We start from the raw sequence: 20,026 nt of genomic DNA on the forward strand, positions 1-20,026 counted from the left end.
TTGGTGAGAAGGTTGAGTAACACAAGCTACGGAAAGCTTTTTGCAGTTTTGTGAACTGTAGGAGACCTAATAAATAACCGTCTAGGCTATGCATGTGCTTGGAACAAATGGACAGATAGATCAGGAGTCAGGGAGATGGAGAAGAAAAAAATCAACTTGACTAGTGATAAAGGCTGGATTGGTGGATATGGCCAAAGTGTCCAAGAGAATCCGTTGGTCGTTGTTCACAGTGTCATAGGCAGTACTGTACAAAGGCTGGCCTCCCAGGACTGGCAGGTTAGCCCCGCCCCGCTTATGGCATAGCAGAGGGGAGTGGAGGAACATGGTCTCTGAAAGTCGGTAGATCCCCCCAAAAGAGAGGAGGGGGCTGCACCGGGCAAGCATAGTTTATTCTTCTAAAACTCATCTGTCAGATAAATCGCTCCTCTTCTCACGGGGAGCAGGAAAGGATTTCTGGATGAAGTAGTACAGAAATGAAGTCCTTGAAAGATGAGAAAGATTGAGGGGTGGCAACCGTGTACGCGTGGAGCTGGTAGAGCATCCAAGCAGAAGGAAGGTGTAAACAGAGCCGTCGAGATGGATTGTCGGGATGTATTCAGAAAACAGGCTGAGTTGTGTGGTGTGCGGTCTGTACGTTGATGCCAACACATGGGGGCTTTTAAATAACAGATTGAATCATGATTTAATTCAGCAAGGATGTGGACAGTTGAGTATTTGTATAATGTGATCAGAGCTGTGTTTTCGTGGGACTGTCTATTCATGTCACCCATTAAAATTAGTGTCAGACTATTAATAATGCCATCCCAGGTTCCTTCTTTCCTATATTTCAATATTTGTTTTATTTCTACACTTTTTTTTTTTTTTGGTGGGAGAAGGGATATGTTCTATTTGTCTGCTCAGGCTGCCAGAACAGAGTACCACAGACTGAGGGGTTTAAATGACAGAAGTTTGTTTTCTCCCTGTTCTGGAGGCTGGAAGGCTGAGATCAAGATGCCTTCAAGGCTGGCTTCTGATGAAAGCTGTCTTCCAGGTGTGTCGATGGCATCTTCCCACTGTGTCTTCATGTGGCAAAGAAAGAAAGAGAGCTCTGGTGTCTCTTTCTCTTCTTATAAGGACACTGTCCTAATGGATCAGGACCCCACCCTTATGACCTCATTTAACCGTAATTATCTCCCTAAAGGCTCCACCTCCAAATACAGTCCCGTGGGGGCTTACGGCCTGAACATATGAATTGCTGGGGACCCAATTCAGTCCATAACTGGGGGTGGGGGGAGTCTTGTTAACGTTCGCAGGTAGGAGGGCGTTACTAGCTCTGTCACAAATCCCCCTTCCTTACTAGTTGAAGGTTAGGCCTCTTTCCTTTTGTCATGTAGCATATATGGTCAGGGTTATTTTAAAATATTACCTTCATTTCATACTTATTATTTTAATTCACTTTTGAGACCATATTTAGGGGTGAGAGGCTAATATTTAGTCTGACTCTTTTTATTGTACTACTTTGTAGACATCTTAGCAAGGGGATAAAACACTTCCCAACTAGTTACAGGCTTTCTTCCATGCACATTGCAAGGCAAATTAATTTTTTTATTATAGCTTTTTTTTTCTACAGCAGTAAGTCATTTTATTCAGCTGCCACTTTTACCTAAGAAACCTTTCTATCTCTTTAATGTGAAAGCTATAAACTTAATTTGCCAAAATTTGCCTGATGTTTAATTTACCAAATTTTGGCTGAGCTGATGCGTTTGGAACCCACTGAATGTTTTTTCCCCCTCATCCCCAAGCTTACTGTTGATTCATTTGTGTTTTCTATATGGTAAAGATTTGATATTTCTTTGAGACTCTCCCTGTGTCCCTAAGACACCTCCAGCTAAATTATAGCAATAAAAGTGACATCCAGATTTTTTTAAAATAATGAAGTATGCTCATTCTTAGTTCACTTGCTGCAGAGGAAGAGAAGTCGTGCTATGTTTTAGCTGATGAGAGTATAGAGAACTTCTTCTCTTGCTTTCTGTTTCTATGGAATTTTCCCCCATCCGCTTTTGTTAGGTGGTGGCAATCCTTCAGGTCACCGTGAAAGTATTTGGTGGCTTTGAATTGTGGCAGGTGAGTCCATCTGGATAAGTAGGTCAGTCAGCATCAGGGAGGCAAGAGACCAGAATTCTCCATTCAGTACTTAATGGCATATGACCTCAAGCATGCCCCTGAGCAGCGATACTTGACCATCTCCCTGCATTGTCACTACCTGCCGAAGAGAAATGAGATCACACTTAAAGGTGAAAACATTGAGCTGTAAGAGTAAATGTCCTCCACAAATTTAAAGTACACATTAGGATGGTATTTCGCAGTTGGGATGGCAGAAGCGCAGAAGACTGGATGGACACACTGATAGTTCATCGTGATGAGTGCCAGCATCGTGATGACTCCATTAGGGGAAAATAAGTGCTATAGGAGAGATACGTGAGGGGTTTTATGGGAGCTCGGTGGCAGAGCACAGAGGAAGGTCACGTAATTCAGCCCAGACACGCTCCTAAAAGACTCTTTCCATTCTCTTCCTACCCTTTTTTGGTATATACTAATAATGACCATAAAGTACACTAGAAAGTATATCAGTTGCAATAATAATAATAACTAACATTACTTTGAGAGTTTACTGTGTGACAGCCCTGTTCTAAGCACCTCCATGTGTTTTCCCATTTCATCCTCATAGCCCTTTGAGACAAGTAATAGTATTATCACCATTTTCCAAATGAGAAAGCAGAGAGGTTAAATAATTCCTGCAGTTGAGCTCATAATGGCATCGATTCTCTGCCAGTAACAATGCCTGGGATGTTTCCTTTGTATTGATTTCCTCTGTAACTGTCTGCCACCTAATCGGACCATAGAATACCCTTTCAGGTAAAAGAAATGCATGAAGATTAAAAGATGATGTAAAATGTTGCTTTTGAAAATTAAGTTTCTTAGCAAAAAGGCATTGAGCATCAGCTCGATATCAGACAGAGGGATTGACCCAGGAGGTACATAGATGATTAAGATGTGGCCTCTGCTCTCAGAGCCCGAAGTCTTGTTTGGGAAGACCAACAGGAACTAATACATTGAATAGAGCATTATAGGGAAATACGGCTGTGTGAGCAGTTGGTCTCCTCCCCAGCCCCACATTCCCCAGAGGAACGTGGTAATAGAGGAGACCCCTCATCACAGCTAGAGTCCAGTAAGTAAGGCACCTGCATGCACTCGCTCTGGAGGGTTTTTGCTAGATATACTGTAGATGAAACCAGAGGGACTTCTATAGGTTGAGTCCCACCCGTCTTCTGGGGATATGAGTAGATCCCACCCTCTTCAAGGATTATGTAGGAGAAATCCTGGTGGGACCTTACTATGTCCCCCAAATATGGGGGCTAAGAGCTGAAGACAAAGACAGAGAATGGGAGGTACAGGATCTACCCCACTCAGACTTTTGAAATGGCAAAGGTGAGGTGAACAAATATGACAGGTGCTGTCTCGCAGGGTACCCGGGGAGCTATGGGGGGCTGGGCGAGCGCGGAGTAAATTCCACCAAGATGTGTCGAGGGAGGCTGATGGAGGTGAGGGAAGAGGAGGTACAGACTGAGCGGGAGCTTGAAAGATGAGGAAGCGGGGGTGGGGCAGATGGAGGCTGGAGTGAGATAGGAAGGCGGTCCAGGGAGAGGAGGCAGTATTGCTAAGAGCCTAGAGCTCTGAAACAGCATGACAAGTTGGAGAAATGGCAGTGGCTCTGCATGATCCTAGGGAAGATACTTTGGGACTGGGAGTGAGAGGTGACAGGACTGGGGAGAGAGACAGGTAAGCTGCTATGATGGGTCCAACGAGGGATGATGCAGAATCCAGCCAAGACCCCAGGGAAGGAGGAGAGGAGATGGGGAAGGAGAAGGACAGGTTGCTTGCAGTGGATGAGAGAAAGGGTGATGTCTAAGCAGGGTGCTAGGCTGGGAATCATGGTACCAGTCACTGACCTGGTAAAACAGAAGAAGAGGAAGATTCGAAAGGCAAGACAGTGAGTTCCTTTCGCACCTGGCAGGTTGGGGGGTCCCCGGGAGCTGTCCAGGGGAGACTGGATGTGTGCTTTTATTCCTCAGACGAGCGGTCCGTAGAGGGACCCGTGTGTTGCTGGAACAGCCTGAGGTGGCCAGTCAGTCTTACTGCACACATTGTTTGTTGTAGAGGGCGAGGCTACTGTGATTGGCAAGAAAGAGATTATGAAATCCACACTCCACAGAGAGACTGGGGGAAGACAGTCCTGATAGATGCGATTCCAGTGCATGTATTTCTGTACACAAGTAATTTTCCTATTTTAGCACCCCTTCTCCTTTACCATCAGCTCTGCGCACAAAAAACCAACCCACAAAAATCTGTTCTGTTAATTTCATCCTCATGTGCGTGTTACGCATCTTCTAGGCTCTTGAGATTTGCATGTATACACAGACATATATAGATACATACACATATGAGTGTTCAACAAATTTACGCTCACACAGCATTGTATGGAAGTGTATGGTGCATGTTGTCCTTGCCATTGTTAGGTAAGAGCATTTCTAAAATATTTGCTAATTGCACAGGTAAAATAATATTATTGTTTTAAAATAATATTATTATTTATTATTATATTAATAATATTAATAATTATATTAATATTATTGATAATAAAATAATATAAAATATAATAAAATTATATTTTATAATAAATAATATTTTATTATTATAAAACAATAATAAAATAATATAATTGAATTGAATATTAATGGATCCTCAAAGAAAATGCATTATCAAGTTCCAATGTTATTTTTTTCTCAGCTATTTGCACCAAAATGCAAAATTTCAGGAGACCTTAAATACTACAGAGTAAAAGATGTTTTCTTAAGGCTCTAACCATTTCCCTTTAGTAAACTGAAACTATGCTGGATTACTTCAGATTTTAGTTTAATATTTTATTATATGAGTTCTCAGTTTCCTAATGTATATTCTTTATATAACCTCTGAATTTATAATCTATGCCTTGAAATGCCAGTGGCATATTTCTTAATTTTGGTTTTTAAATTATCATATGGCAAAATTGACCTTTGTTTTGGGTGCATCATTCTGTGAATTTAAGTCTAGATTTCTGTGACTACCACCACAATCCGGCTATAGAACAGTTGGATCTTCCCCCAGAACCTGCTCGTGTCACCCTTTTATAATCATACCCTGTCCCCTACCCAAACCACTGGTAACCACTGCTTCTTTTCTCCATATAGTTTTGTCTTTTCAAGAATGTCATATAAATGCAATTATATAGTATCCTGCTTTGTTTTGTACGTCTTAAATTGCTCGCAAGACTGAACATTTTCCTACAAACTAGTTACAAGTATGTTTTTTGTATTTTGTATAGTTTGTGTCATTGCCACTTATTTAGTTGGGTCATGGGTAGTAGTTTTGGGTTTTTTTTTTTCCCTACACATTTGTGTATGCTTATTATATAAGAATGATGCTAACTTATTTTCTGTTGCATTTACCGCAGATATTTTCCTTAAGTCTTTGCCTTTGCATTTTGTTATTTTCTTTAAGTGTGTATGACCTTACACATAGTGATATTGTTTGATCTAGTAATATTGGAATTCTCTGGTGATCTAGTTTGATGCATTCTTCCTAAATTAAAAAAAAAAGTAAAAGGAGCTTATTACAGCATTATTTCTATTATGGAAAAACTAGACGCAATCTAAATGTGGAACTATGAGACTTCAGTAAAGCAGATAATGGAGCTGTCCCTCAGTGGGCTATCATGTAAGAATTAAAAGGATGCTTACAGAGATGACATAGTAGCTTGGACAGTTATTTTGGTAAAAGTTAAATTAAAAGTCAGATACAATCTCATACACACAGTATGAGCACAGCATATAAAACAAAACCACAAAACCCATTAATTAAAATAGACTAGAGAAAATCCATCAAAATAGTAACCGTGATTTGCTTCTGTCGGTGGAACTATGAGGAGTGTTTTACCAATTTTGTGTATTTTCTTCATTTCATGATGATTGCCTATTACTGTTACAGAAGGGGAAAAGATTCTGGGCAGCTCAGCAATAAAATGCTACCTTTTGCCTTTAAAAGGCACCCCCTGAGCTTGAGGCTTTATTGAACAACGTGTGAGGTTAAGCACACAGATGCCAGTTCTGCTTTCTAAATGTCAAAATGTCACTGTGACTAGACCTTTAGAAAGACAGTGGCTTGGCTACCAGACAGCTGCATGCATTGGGCAGATCATCAAAATGCTATTGGGTGAGGGGATAGGGAAGGCGAGTCTGGTGAACTGGCAAGGGAATCAGGATGGCTGTGGATAGGAAGTCAGTTGATGTCTAAGCCAGCCCTGTTGGGGGAGGGAGTTTTGCAGTTACTCTGTTCCTTACTATGATAGAACCCCTGGGGACACTAGACCTTTCAGTCTGTTCCCCAGACAGATTTTCCCAGGTGCATGTTTGAGCTGCTGTTGCCTAATTCTGAACCCAGCCTGGAAATAGCAGAGTGACACATCCATCAGTAAAGGTCAGAGTGGTTGTAACTCGGACTTTATGAGCCAGTGATCCCTCGAGGCTCAAGTCAGAATTAATTACTTACCTTCACTTGTGTTAAGGAAATCTTCAAAAAGTCCACACGTGGTAAATACTCGCATAAATGATGCTGGTTCTTGGTGATTGTTCCTGATTAGTGGAGGAATATAGATTTGTCTGAAAGATCTACATGGTCCAGGAATGGGGGTCTCAAAGAAGTTTTCTCTGGAGAATTCTCAATTCTTAGCCGGGCTTCTGCCCAAGAGTTCTAAGCTCAGAGGGTGAAGGGGGCCCCCTAAAGACAAATCTGGAAGTCATCTAGCTGCTAATTCAGCAGAGTGACTATACAGAATGTGTTTCCAAGGCTAAGAACTCCTGACAAATCATGGTGATTCTATAACCATCTCCTTTAGTTAAACCTGCTGAACTGCAGGAAATTGGGACTCTCTTAACCTCCATGAAATTAACAGCAGTGATCAAGAGCCCCTAATTTGTCTCTCTGTTTGTTCAAAAAATACCCAGGCTGCCGGCATTCCAGAGGACTGGCAATCTTTTATGGCTCTGTTGGATTCAGGGTTACGGGCCCAAGATTTCCAGTTGTGTCATTGATTCTCACATCTGGGATCCTGTTACTCTGAGTAGTTTTCTTCCTTCACAAAAAGGTAGAAAAGATGGCTGATGCTTTCTTCTTGATATCTTTGGCTTGCGTAAGAATGTTTGGGAAAATTCGTGAGGCAAAATCGGTTCAAGAGAAGGAGGAAGCAAAGACGTAACTCTATCACTGAATACCAGGCAATAGTTTCAGATTAATGGAACCTCATGGAAAAGTAGGTTCAAAAAAGGGTTGAAGTAAATGGACAAAACAAAGACAAGGAAGGAACAACAGATGAAGAATCAGACTGGAAAATTCTGGAATTTGTAGCCAACACTACGATGATTTTCACCGATATCTCCGGGAAAGTGTAATTATTAGTTCTTTGGCTTTTACGAAGGACTTTGTTTCTCCTTCCACAATGAAGTGGTATTTTACGGTGGTCAGTGATTTAGGGTTTTTAAGTGGTTTGTAATATTCAAGAGCTTAATTTATCTATATATGTATACGTGTGTATGTGTGTCTAAACTAAACAGAGATCAGCTGCTGAATAAATATCTAGAGCCAATTCCATCACACACATAAATAGCCCATGTAAGAATTTCGTGGTGTCATGTTCAACTGGTGTGACTCAAATAGACTCACTGTTTGTAAACTCATTTTCTTATTACTGCGTGTTGTTTCCTGGGTACCTTCTTGAATAATATTGATAGAAGAAATAAAATGTTGGAAAGCCTCTGCTTCTCTCTGCAACTATTAAATAAAACTCCATTCGATTAAGAGTGGAACTTAGGTCTAACTGACAAGGTTCAATAACGCTAAGTCCTGAACGCCACTTTCTTTGGCTAGTCAGCCTGTGGTTTGGGGTGAGCCCAATAATGTACTGTGCAGAAGGGGAAGTAAAACATTTGTTTGAATGGATAGTTGAGCCATTTCAGGCTCTGGCTGTCAGAGATAAAGCACTGGTTAAGTGGGGGTGGGACACCCACAATAATATATTTTACAGCCCCCAAACAGCTTTTGTCTTTTGTCGCTTTTCAGGGAGCGGCCATGTCACCGTTTCTTCGAATTGGTTTGTCCAACTTTGACTGCGGGTCCTGCCAGCCGTGCCAGGGAGAGGCTGTTAACCCTTACTGTGCTGTGCTTGTCAAAGAATATGTTGAATCAGGTAAGCTTGAGTGGGTGGTGTAGGTGGGGTGGGAGAGGAGGAGGAAGACCCTGCTATGAACTGGGAAGCAAGGTCTTCCGGGATCTTCAAGGTCATCTGGCGCAACCTAATTTTCCAGCTCAGGAAGCTGACGCCCAGGGAAGCCAAGTGCTTTCTCAAAGGCATATGGGCTTAGTAACAGCCTCTGAACTAGACCTGGTCTCCTGCCTCATGTTCTACAATATTTCATGGTCCCGTTTTCCACATAAACAAAGGAAAGGAGAAATGAGTTGAGGACATTATTGTGAAGAGTCAACGGGGGAAAAAAAATCTAATGAGCTGAAGTAAAACATGGTGGTGTTAAGTCTGGTTGTTGTCAGTGATTATAGATAAAGTCTGCATAATCTTAGAATTAACCCCAAAGATGGTTTACTGCTTCTTTGGCCAAGCTCAGATGAATAGTACAAAGAATATATGATTAGCGTTTAGAGTCCAAATTACAGAAAACTTAACTTCTGTGTTTACTAAAACCCTGGTTGAGTGAAAGAATACTCATATTTTGTCAAATTTAAATATTTATGAGAAGTTCATGGTGAGGGGGAGAGAGTGACAGTCTTCCCGGATTCCTTTGTGGGTTTAAATCATTCCATTAAAATAATTATTCTGTCTGGAATCTCTCCATGGTCACTTCAACTGTTCCCACCCTCCCTGATCCCTGCCTCTGTATTTTAAGATTCTCATGGACTTTCTTAAAAAAAAAAAAAAAGGCGGGAGGAAGTTTACATCCCATGATTTTTCCAGCTTCACTGCCTTCCTACACACATTCTGGTTTTCACAGAGACTTCATAGGGAAGTCTGATTGCCACCAATGCAGAGTCCCAGGAACAATAGGAGCCATTATAGTTCGTTTACAGAGAAAGTATTTATGGAGCACCTACTGTATACTGGGTCAGAATACGTGCCTTTCCTCTAGAGCTTCTTTCCTAGCAGAGGAAGATAGGCAAGAAAGAAAAATATCATGTAGTAAGTCATGTGAAGTGAAGACATTAAAGCAGGGTAGTGGGGAGAGAGAAGGATTGGGGCTGGAGAGACAGGTGGAGAGAGACAAAAGTCCTGAAAAAAATAGTCCTTTAAGGGGGTGACATTCACAGGTGCAAGAGGAACCTGATTTTGCAGCTGAGAACCTCCAGCTAGATGTTTCCAGCTCAGAACCCTGGGGTTTCAAATCCTGGTGTGTTGGCTTTTCTCTCCCTTCTAAGACTTCTGCTCTGTGGTTGACTGACTTCAGCCTTCCAGACCCTGTGAGCACATCAAAGCGGGGAAGACTGTCTGATGATCTCGATTTCCCTTCTGCCCAGGTTTCTCTCCTGTTTAGTTAAAAGTGAGAATGGCACTTGCTCCCAATCTAAGACCTTTCAAAGGTCACCAAAATCTTTGAAGTGTGCAGTGTCTGAGTTTTTCAAAGCTGCTTTCGACTTAATGTCCCCGGGATCCAGTTCCCTTTACAACCACAGCTCTCACTGACATTTGCCTCTTGAGAGCCTTTCTAAAATTTCTTCTTCTTTTGGCCTTGCCTTTGAACTTAGTCTAATCAGCCGTGTGGATCCAGAGAACGTGTCAAAAAAGACTTTGTTTTTCCAAAAGGTTAGGCTGTGGAGTTTAGAGGTTTGGGGTGTCGATTTTTTTTTTTAGTTCGGAAAAGAAATCACTCTGAACATGATCATTCAAATATTACTTCTCTAGAGTTTAAGCACATTTCAGTCTTGGGGGTGTGAGGCTGCATTTTACGTAAAGCAGTAGAACAGGGACAAACAGGACACAGTGCTGTCCGTCTGGGAGCCTTTGAAAATGGCAAAACCCACTTTAAATAGACAGGAGCTTGAGTTCTGGTTCTCTTTTTAAGTGATTGCAAACATTACTGAATGAAGGTGTAAAAAATGCCTTGCTGTGGGAATTTCTGTCCTTTTTCAGGGTGTGGAGAATGGTTGTGGTTGGGAGGAATTAAAGGAATTATGAGGGGTGGCTTCAAACCTGTGGAAGTAAAACGTTACTCCGATCACTAATATTGCCGTTGCTTTTTCTTATAGTCCGATCCTGAGTTAAATTTCTTTTAAACAAGACATAAAAATCTTTCCCTTCCTATTCCACGCTCAACACTGTCAGAGTTTATACCTCTAATAGTCAGGTTTACCTAAAATTTGAAGTCTCAGCTTCTTCAAATCCTTGTATACCTCCCGAAGAATAATTTAGTAAATGCTAAATGCCTGTTCTGCTTTTAGCATCGTGCGCCGGAGAGAATCAGGATTCAGAACTGCTTTGTTGCCCTGTTTTAAGTGAATTTTTCCTTTTGCTTTATCAACATCTCTGCATTGCTAAATCTGCCACTTTGTGTGCTTATGATCACAAGAAACACACACTGAAATACAGCTGCAGTTTTCCGCTCCTGAAATGATTAAAGAACAAATACTATGGAAAATCCAATATGGATGAAAGATAGGACAACACTGCTTAATCCCACGAGTAAGTCCAGTCGCCTGGTGGTTCTGGGGAAGTTCCCTTAAACTATATCATCCTGACCTTGGCTCCTGTTACTAACCATTTCCAGGACCCCCACTGGCCTGCAGGTCTACAGCCGGCTTCACTGGCTCTGGGGATGGGGACCACCACCTCTCCGGAATACTTGTTAATTTTTGCTTAGGGCGCATGGCTTATGTAAAATATATCCTCATTTGCAAATGAGGGAAGGAAGTAACGGCTCATGATGTTTTAAAGGTTTTGCCTCTTAGTGTATTTATGTCAAATGGAAAAGTTTTAAATATCTTTTTAAAGGAGCACCCATTGTAAGCCTGAAATTATGCCCCTGTATCTTTCAGATCAATCTCTAATTCCTTTACGTGTTATTTTTGTTCTCCCAACAGACTGATATATCCCGGAGAGCAGAGGGAATAGGTGCCACTGTTGAGTTGAATTATTTCCCAGGGCTGGTTAAGGGAGTAATGAGAACATATCTTTCTGTTCCTAGAGAATGGGCAGATGTACATCCAGAAAAAGCCAACCATGTACCCTCCCTGGGACAGCACTTTTGACGCCCATATCAACAAGGGAAGAGTAATGCAGATCATCGTAAAGGGCAAAAATGTGGACCTAATATCCGAAACAACTGTGGAGCTCTACTCCCTGGCCGAGAGATGTAGGAAAAACAATGGGAAGACAGAAATATGGGTAAATAGCCAAGCTGTGAGCTTTATTTTAAGTGTCTATTCCATTAAGTGATAAGAGCCATAGTAGTTGAAGACTAGCTCAGGATTTCAGTGTCATCCTGAAGGTATGATACGCTGGCCTTAAGTAAACTGACTCCCTACCACGGATTCGTGGGTGGCTTGATAATGATGACTATCCACTGCAGCCTTAGAACGTACTGGTATACTCACATCTCTTTGATTCTTATGTAAGGGGAAGAAGGTCTCTTAGGCTATGAAGAACTGTTACTGACTTATTTATAACTGTTAAAGTAAGCTTGGAAATATCACAAATTTTCCATAACTTGGGAACCTACCTGTGGCCTATTTATCAAGGTATCATGTAGATATCAAGATATCTAGGTACCTATGTGATACCTTGATAAAATATTTTAGATAAGATGATGGGTGAATAAGTGAGAAGAGAGAGCAAAGATCCATTTAATGTTTGATATCTCAATCCCTATAATTTTTTTTTTTTAGCCGTAATTTGTTCACTTAGCTTACTTTACTCTAAAAAGTACATTATACACAATCCGTGTTACCACACCAAGTTTTTGAAAACTTAGATTATAACTACTTTGGTAGCAAATGTTTAGAAAGTTAAAGGGAGAAGTAAAATATGAAAGCATAAAAAATTCTAATGAAAACTTCTGGGGTACAAAAATTGAAGAAAATATACTAGTAAAAACTGCTTTTACATGGTCTGAAACCCAGAGAGTGTTTTCACATGTCTGTATCATTTGTGCAAAGGAGATTCTTACCTTTCTGCTTTGTGCAGATTCTTAAGAACTCCAGCCAAAAGATCTTCAGGTCACAGGTTTCAAAATGGGAATGATACAAGCCTAAAACCTAGATTTTTGTGTCAATTACGTGTTTTTGACCTGAAAAAAAGGGTACTTTTAGGAAAGTACATGTATCTTTGCTTGTATCACTAAAGTAATCTTTAAAGATAAAGATATATCAAGATTTTTTCTTAAAGTTCCCCATGCTTAGATGTGTTTAGATAACTTAGTTCAGTGTGTCTGTTGAGAACTTCCGCATTCAGCAGAATTCCTCTTGGGTAGCTAGTTATACAAGTAGGAAGAGTTTAAATAAGTGGATAATGTCACAGGTATGTGACTTAGTGTTAAAGGTTTATACAAACCCGGTAGGTGAGGGGGTGAGGCTGTAGGTACAACTGAATCCTGGGAGCATTTGGCTAGGCTCAGAGAAAGAAGAGAGAAACTGGAGAAAGTTTTCCTCAGTTTTTTCCCCCATTCCCATTTATCTTCCACTTTCTGCCCCATTTTTTTAAAAAAAGGGAAGAGTCACCAAATCTCTAATTTTTTAAGTAGCAGGCTATTTGATTTCCTTTTCAACTAATGAGAGGATAACTATTTTAAAAATTCTTTTGTTAAGCATCACTGACAAACAAGTTGCTTTTCTATTTGTATTTCTTAAAGTTGCATTTGATTTCTTGCCTCGACTTTCTCTGATTTTTATCCTAATCAGGCTTTTTACACTTTTTGCATATTTGGGATTTTTGAGACATAAGCCCTTGGATCCTCATTTAACTACTAGCAACCTTCTTACATTTTGCACCTTTGCTGTTTTCAGGGTTATTTGTTAGTTCACTTTTATTTATAATGTTTAAAGGTCAACAGGTTGCTTTGGACTTATAGTTTCCCTTGCTTCTATTGCAGTCTGCTTTCTTAAAATTAGCTTCTCTATTTAAAAAATACCAAAAATGACTTTCTCAGAATTGCCTCTCACTTCCGTAAACACCATCCAGTTTCCAAACATTAAGATTTTTCCTTCTGCTTTCCCAAGATTTTCCCTGTTGGTGCGGTTATCTCCTGTTCGCTCTCAAAAACATAATGGACTGTCACTTTCTGTGAATGTTGTTCTTCCAGCAGCTAACTGGTTTAATTTCCTCCATCACCACTGATTCCTGAATATCGGTATTGAATATTGGTAATATTGGTTGCAGTCACCTGGTACCAATTTTTTCCACTTCCTTTGGGACTGACCCCCTGTTCCCTTGCTCTTCTAGCTTTATTTTTGCCTCCTTATTTATTATTCCATAAACCAGAAAATAATGGTGTATATACTTGTTGTCAAAAGCACTTCTCTTTTCATTAATCTATTTAAGCTTGCATGAGAATGTGTAGATAACCAAGCAGTACAGGCTTGTCACATCATAAAATTCTAATAGTAGTGATGCTGTAACATCGACATCACTGTTACGTCAGTTCTCCGAGATCTTTAAAGGTCTGGTGACAGGCACAAGGTCACCATGACCTTGAATTATTTAGCCATGATTCATATTCAATCCTGACTTTGACCAGACCCTTCTTACTGTTTTTCAGTTACTCTAGTTACCCATGGATGTAATGATCGGCAGTGCCCTGCAGTTCACCTTTGTATTCTTTTTAGCATATTTATAGTACAGTGTTAACAGTTTACTCTATAATCAGTAGTGGTCAGGTCATGTCAGATTTGCCATTTTCCCCCTTATGTCACATCACATGATTTCCTGCATCATCCCTTCTACATAATGATACTGAAATATATATATGTGTATATATATTTTTAAATTTATTTATTTATATTTTCTTTTTTGGCTGTGTTGGGTCTTCGTTGCCGTGCGCGGGCTTTCTCTAGTTGCAGTGAGCAGGGGCTACTCTTTGTTGCGGCGCGTGGGCTTCTCATTGAGGTGACTTCTCTTGTTGTGGAGCACGGGCTCTAGGCGTGTGGGCTTCAGTAGTTGCAGCACGTGGGCTCAGTAGTTGTGGGTCACGGGCTGCAGAACGCAGGCTCAGTAGTTGTGGCACACAGGCTTAGTTGCTCCGCGGCATGTGAGATCTTCCCGGATCACGGCTCAAACTCGTGTCTGCTTTATTGGCAGGTGGATTCTTAACCTCAGCGCCACCAGGGAAGTCCTGAAATACGTTTTTTTAAATCCCTTCCTCGACCAATCTAATTAAAATTTCCCTTAGCAGTGTGAAAATTTCCAGCACTTTCCAAAGGAAACAGGCTCTCTGTGTGAAAGAAAAAGGCTACTCCCATTTAATACCCGATTAACCTAGGGGCAAGTGTATTCAGGCGTCCTCAAAGCAGGATTTCTCTTTCCTTCCAAAGGGAACCTACTTGTTCTCCAAGTGAGCTAGTCCCCAGCCTCCATGATTCTTTTGTCACCATCAAGAATATGAATCTACCCTATTACAACTCTTAAGATAAGCTGTAGTGCAGGGCAAGGAAGTCACATAGAATCTGTTTTAGAATTTGGTTTCTTCCTTAAGGAAGTTTTGGTCTCCAAGTCAAATTAGGTAGTTGCTGAGGTGTTTTAATAAAAGAAAGCCTATGTTCACGGATGCTGTGCTAGTCTGATGATAATATGGGTAAGTTAAGTGAAAGGGAACAGGGGTGGGCCCTGCGCTGGGGATCTCCTGCCATCACCAAACCCGCCAGTTGTGATGTCATTCAACTCAGCACTTGTCTCACATTCTGACCCTTGTTTCTTTCCTTCCTTACACCAGTTAGAGCTGAAACCTCAAGGCCGAATGCTAATGAACGCAAGATACTTTCTGGAAATGAGTGGCAAGTGGCATTTCTTATTCCTGTTTGGGGGTGTGGCGGGCATGTCTCCTCTCCTTTGCAACTTATTTCACTTTGCTTTTCTGAGAGCAAAGAAGATAGAAGCATGAGGAATTTTCTTAAAATTCCCAGTGGTGCTCAAGCATGAGTTGAATATACAGTCTGTGGGGCCAGATCCACATAGAAATAGAAAACATTTATAGCATTCATTTTTAAATGGTGTGAATTCATATGCCCAGTGCTTTTCTAGTCTGTCTGTATTTTCATTTGGGAATTTAATGTAAACACCAAAGGCTCTGCTAATGTGTTGCTCTGTGTGTACACACTGTGTATAAATGATGTGATATAACAAGTTGTCACACCATCAGTAGAATACAAAATAAATAAGAAACCAATAAATATTTTCTATAACACTATAGTAGCAAAATACTAATGCTTCAAGTTAGTCACCTCAAATCCTTTTAGGAACAAGGAGGGAAAAAATGCATCACTAAAGAGTTTCACTTCCATCTCACACACAGATGCCGTTCACAGAAGTTACATTCACAGGCAGTGTGCTTGGTGCCTGTGATAGCCCGTCAGTTCTTCCTGTTGCGTTTATATCCTGTTGTCAAAGTGCTGTGTCAATGAATCAAATGCTACTACTCCTAAAATCTTTTTTTTTTTATTAAAGTATAGTTGATTTGCGATGTTGTGTTAGTTTCAGGTGTACATTAAAGTTATTCAGATATATATATCTATTTTACATACATCACACACACACACACACACACACACGTGTATATATGGTTGGGCAAAAAGTTTTATTCACGTTTTTCCGTAAGGAGTTGCACAAAAACCCAAACGAACTTTTTGGCCAACCCAATATATACTTTCTTTTTCAGATCTTTTTCCCTTGTAGGTTATTACAAAATATTGGGTATAGTTCCCTGTATTATACAGTAGGTCCTTGTGGATTATCTGTTTTATATATAATAGTGTGAATATGTTAAGCCCAAATTCCTATTTTTATCCCTCCACCCCCTTCCCCTTTGGTAACCCGTAAGTTTGTTTTCTATGTCTGTGGGTCTATTTCTGTTTTGTAAATAAGTTCATCTGTGTCTTTCTTTTTCTTTAGATTCCACATATAAGCGATGTCGTGTGATATTTGTCTTTTCTCTGTCTGGCTTACTTCTCTTAGTATGATCATCTCTAGGTCTGGCCATGTTGCTGCAAATGGCATGATTTCATTCATATTCCTATTTCAGTGAGTACGTAGGAGGTACTCGAGGAATGTTTGTTGAACTGTTCAGTTGGACTCACTCTGGCATTTAGAAATTCCTTTTATTTTCTTTTGGTTCCCACACAGTGGCTATTCCAAACATGCCCATACTCCTTGGTTGCTGAAGGTGTCTTGATCTTCTCTTACTCTTGGAGGTTGGCTTTACCTCCAGTGTAGTTGGGAGAGACTACGTCTTCTGTGTGTCTCTGCACTTTAGGATTCAGCTGCTTCGTCCTGCATCTCTTCCCGCTCTTCTGCCTCAGAGAAAGTCCCTCCCTTTCTTGGTCTCCTGGCTCTCACCCCTAGCAGCTCTGTAACATCGGTCACACTTCCACTCTGCCACCTTCAACTTTTCTGTCTTTCTTTGGTTTCTGCCTCCTTGCCAAGACATACATAATTAAGCCATCTTCTCCAACCTGAAAAGAAAAATTTTTTAAATGTTTTAACCTCCATGAGTTTTTCTTTCCTTTCCTTCCCTGACACATTTCTTGAGAAAGTAGTTTAATATATCAGTCCCTGTTTCTTCACTACTCTGTCGATTCTTAAACCCTAAGAGTCTGGCTTATATTTCAACCAATCTGCTAAATGGCTTTCTCCAAGAGAACAAATCCTCAAAACAAATGCATGTGTCTTAACCTTCAATTCCCTTGACACCTCTGTTTCATTCAACGCTGAGAAACCCATTCTTTCTTGGATTGCTTGATGTAATATTATTCAAGTTTTCCTCTTAATTTTTCAGCTGCCTGTTCATGGCCTCTTTTGTAATTCCTTTTCCTACCTCCTAAAAAATATGGGTGTGTACTTATCTCCAAGTCTATTCTTTGTGTGAGTGCCGTGTCTTCCTGACTGGGCTATTAGCCATTCAGAATTAGGGGTGATGTCTCATAGTTCTTTAGACCATTCAGCACAACAGTTTGCTCATAGCTGGTCAGGAAATATTTGTGATTTAACTGACTACAAACAAGTGACAGATTAAATAAATAGATTGGGCGCCATTACTATAAAAGAAATAACCAAACATACAAAAACCAACGCACTTATTTCAAGCCAATAAACAAACAGAAGGCCAAATTACTTCAGAAATAACCAGTAAATACAAGGAGAATGTTTAAAATTCTGAGCTTTTATACATTTACTTTCTTGTAATGATGGAAATGGTCAGAGGATAAAGGAAATCACAGGAAGGAGCAAGGGAATGAATTCCTTTTTAATACTCTCTGGCATTTTTTAAATGTACAATGTTATATTCTAATACAGACTATTTTATATTTATAAATATATAGTTATATGTAGTCTGTACTGTTATATAATAGTTTATGTATTAGACTATATATAATTTTTACATAATTATATATATATATATATATATATAATTTTTTTACAGTCATACAGATAGGGTTCCCAGAATAATCCACTTCCATCCCTGAATTTAAAAGTAATTTTATGCTTTATTTTATTTCATTACACCTGGACCAAAATAAAAATGAGTCAAATCTTACAAATGGCCTACCATGCCAGTCCCAAGTTGTAAATTGATCTCTACACTTAAACCAGAACTTGAAGAAGAAGGCAGTTGCCTTAGTGACCCTAAATTTAATCCCTTATTCGCCAAGCCTAGTTTATTTCTGACCCAGTTCCTAATAAAAAGACTTAAATTGCCTAATGAAATATTAGGCAAAATATTCAGCCCTATCTAAGGAGCTCTTTATTAGGAAGGCTTTTCATCTGGAAGTTTGGAGTTTCCGTAAAACAGACCTGTGGAGCCCTGTGGAGAAGACTTTTGTCCTAAAATGAGTCCTGAGACTAGGCTGCATCCTGGGGGAGAGGTCTCCACCTCCATGCCCCGCCTTTGTCCACCCAGTGTGTTTCTAGGCTGGCCACTCTAAGGGGTGGGGAAATTAAAGTACTTTGGCAGGAACATTTGCCTCAAGTGTGTTGTCCAGTCTCTGCCGTGGCTTAGCCAGGATGGAAATAATTTAGTTTAAATATTGTGAACTCTTTTCATTTGTGAAACATGAGCCCCTTATTCTCGCTAAACCTCCATTTTTTGTATTTGGAAAAAATAAATAGAATAAGTCATCCAAGAATCTTCAAGCTACTTAAAATCGTGGTTGTAGGAACTATAATCATTGAATTCATTACCCTTGTTTTAGTGATGATGATTATTTTTGTTACTTCTTTCTTGTTTACCATGTCACACTCTCTCACATGCTAGAGTTTCCATCGTGCTGTTAAACCACGACTGCCTTGCTGTTGTGTGTTTTCTTTGGGCCTGGGCTTCAGCCAGGGCTGATACTCTCACTGGTATTCTCGGAATTCTACCAGCCTTTTGGGAAGATGTCATTTGGGTACTGGGCACTGTGGACAGTTACTACCCAAAGTACCTTCACCAATATCCAGAGCCCAGGGTGAACTGAAGAAATGTGAATACGATGATTTGATGTAGGTGACTAGGTAACATCCAGGATTACATTTTTTTTTTTTAATTGCAGTGATCTGTTCATCTCTGGCCCTTTCCACATTGACCTGTGTAATCTATGGCTGGTGCCTCTGATTACTGTGGGCCTCAGGAACCAGAGCATAAACAACTTCCCAAAGTTCTTTTGTCTTCAGAAGTCTGGCCAGCTCCCTCCTACTTTTTCTTGTCCATAAACAACCAGATACAAAGCATACTGGGACCTTAAAAAAAAAATGTCGTTTCCAACTTACTGTCAGTAACCACGTTATTCTCTAGAATTACAGGTAAAGTATTTGCCACTTCCTGCCTTTTCTGGCTGAATCATCATTGACAGTGAATAGGAGAGGCTGGTAAATACCTTGAATGTTCTGACTTTTGTTTTTAAAAATTGAAAGAGGATATAGCTCAGTGTCATGAAAGAGGAGTGAAGGGTCAAGCCAGTAATCCAGCCTCATGGTTCCAATCCTATAACAATACACCCTTTGATAATCCTGTTATGGAATTAAGGTAAGATGCTTCGTATTGTACCAACCTTAAGAAGTACTTAGGAGAGGGCAGACAGCAGAAGCAAGAAGAACTACAATTCTGCAGCCTGTGGAATGAAAACCACATTCACAGAAAGACAGACAAAATGAAAAGGCAGAGGACTATGTACCAGATGAAGGAACAAGGTAAAACCCCAGAAAAACAACTAAATGAAGTGGAGGTAGCCAACCTTCCAGAAAAGGAATTCAGAATAATCATAGTGAAGATAATCCAGGACCTTGGAAAAAGATCAAGAGGATGCAAGAGATGTTTAACAAAGACCTAGAAAAATTAAGGAACAAACACCTAGAAGAATTAAAGAGCAAACAAACAGATGAACAATACAATAACTGAAATGAAAAATAAACTAGCAGGAATCAATAGTGGAATAACTGAGGCATAAGAACAGATAAGTGACCTGGAAGACAGAATGGGAGAATTCACTGCCATGGAACAGAATAAAGAAAAAATGAAAAGAAATGAATACAGCCTAACAGACCTCTGGGACAATATTAAACGCAACAGCATTTGCATTATAGGGGTCCCAGAAGGAGAAGACAGAAAGGACCCAAGAAAATATTTGAAGAGATTATAGTCAGAAACTTCCCTAACATGGGAAAGGAAATAGCCACCCAAGTGCAGGAAGCACAGAGAGTCCCAGGCTGGAT

General features: G+C 40.1%; 1 protein-coding gene across 5 annotated transcripts in view; it reads left to right on the forward strand.

The window, feature by feature from the left end:
* The window catches only part of PRKCQ (protein kinase C theta), a 152,173-nt gene that overhangs the window by 40,569 nt on the left and 91,578 nt on the right, over nt 1-20,026 (forward strand). For 2 of the 5 annotated variants that reach the window (XM_029239778.1, XM_029239780.1), the window contains exons 2-4: nt 8,191-8,317; nt 11,319-11,518; nt 15,057-15,117. In XM_029239778.1, the coding sequence (XP_029095611.1) occupies nt 8,200-8,317; nt 11,319-11,518; nt 15,057-15,117 (379 nt within the window). In that variant the 5' untranslated portion in view covers nt 8,191-8,199. Of the gene's footprint in view, nt 1-8,187; nt 8,318-11,318; nt 11,519-15,056; nt 15,118-20,026 lie in introns of those variants that run through there. The other 3 variants (XM_029239782.1, XM_029239783.1, XM_029239781.1) reach the window with 3 other exon arrangements.

The sequence above is a fragment of the Monodon monoceros genome, unplaced genomic scaffold (assembly GCF_005190385.1).
Source record: "Monodon monoceros isolate NGI ecotype Baffin Bay Population unplaced genomic scaffold, NGI_Narwhal_1 Super_Scaffold_21, whole genome shotgun sequence".
NCBI lineage: Eukaryota > Metazoa > Chordata > Mammalia > Artiodactyla > Monodontidae > Monodon > Monodon monoceros.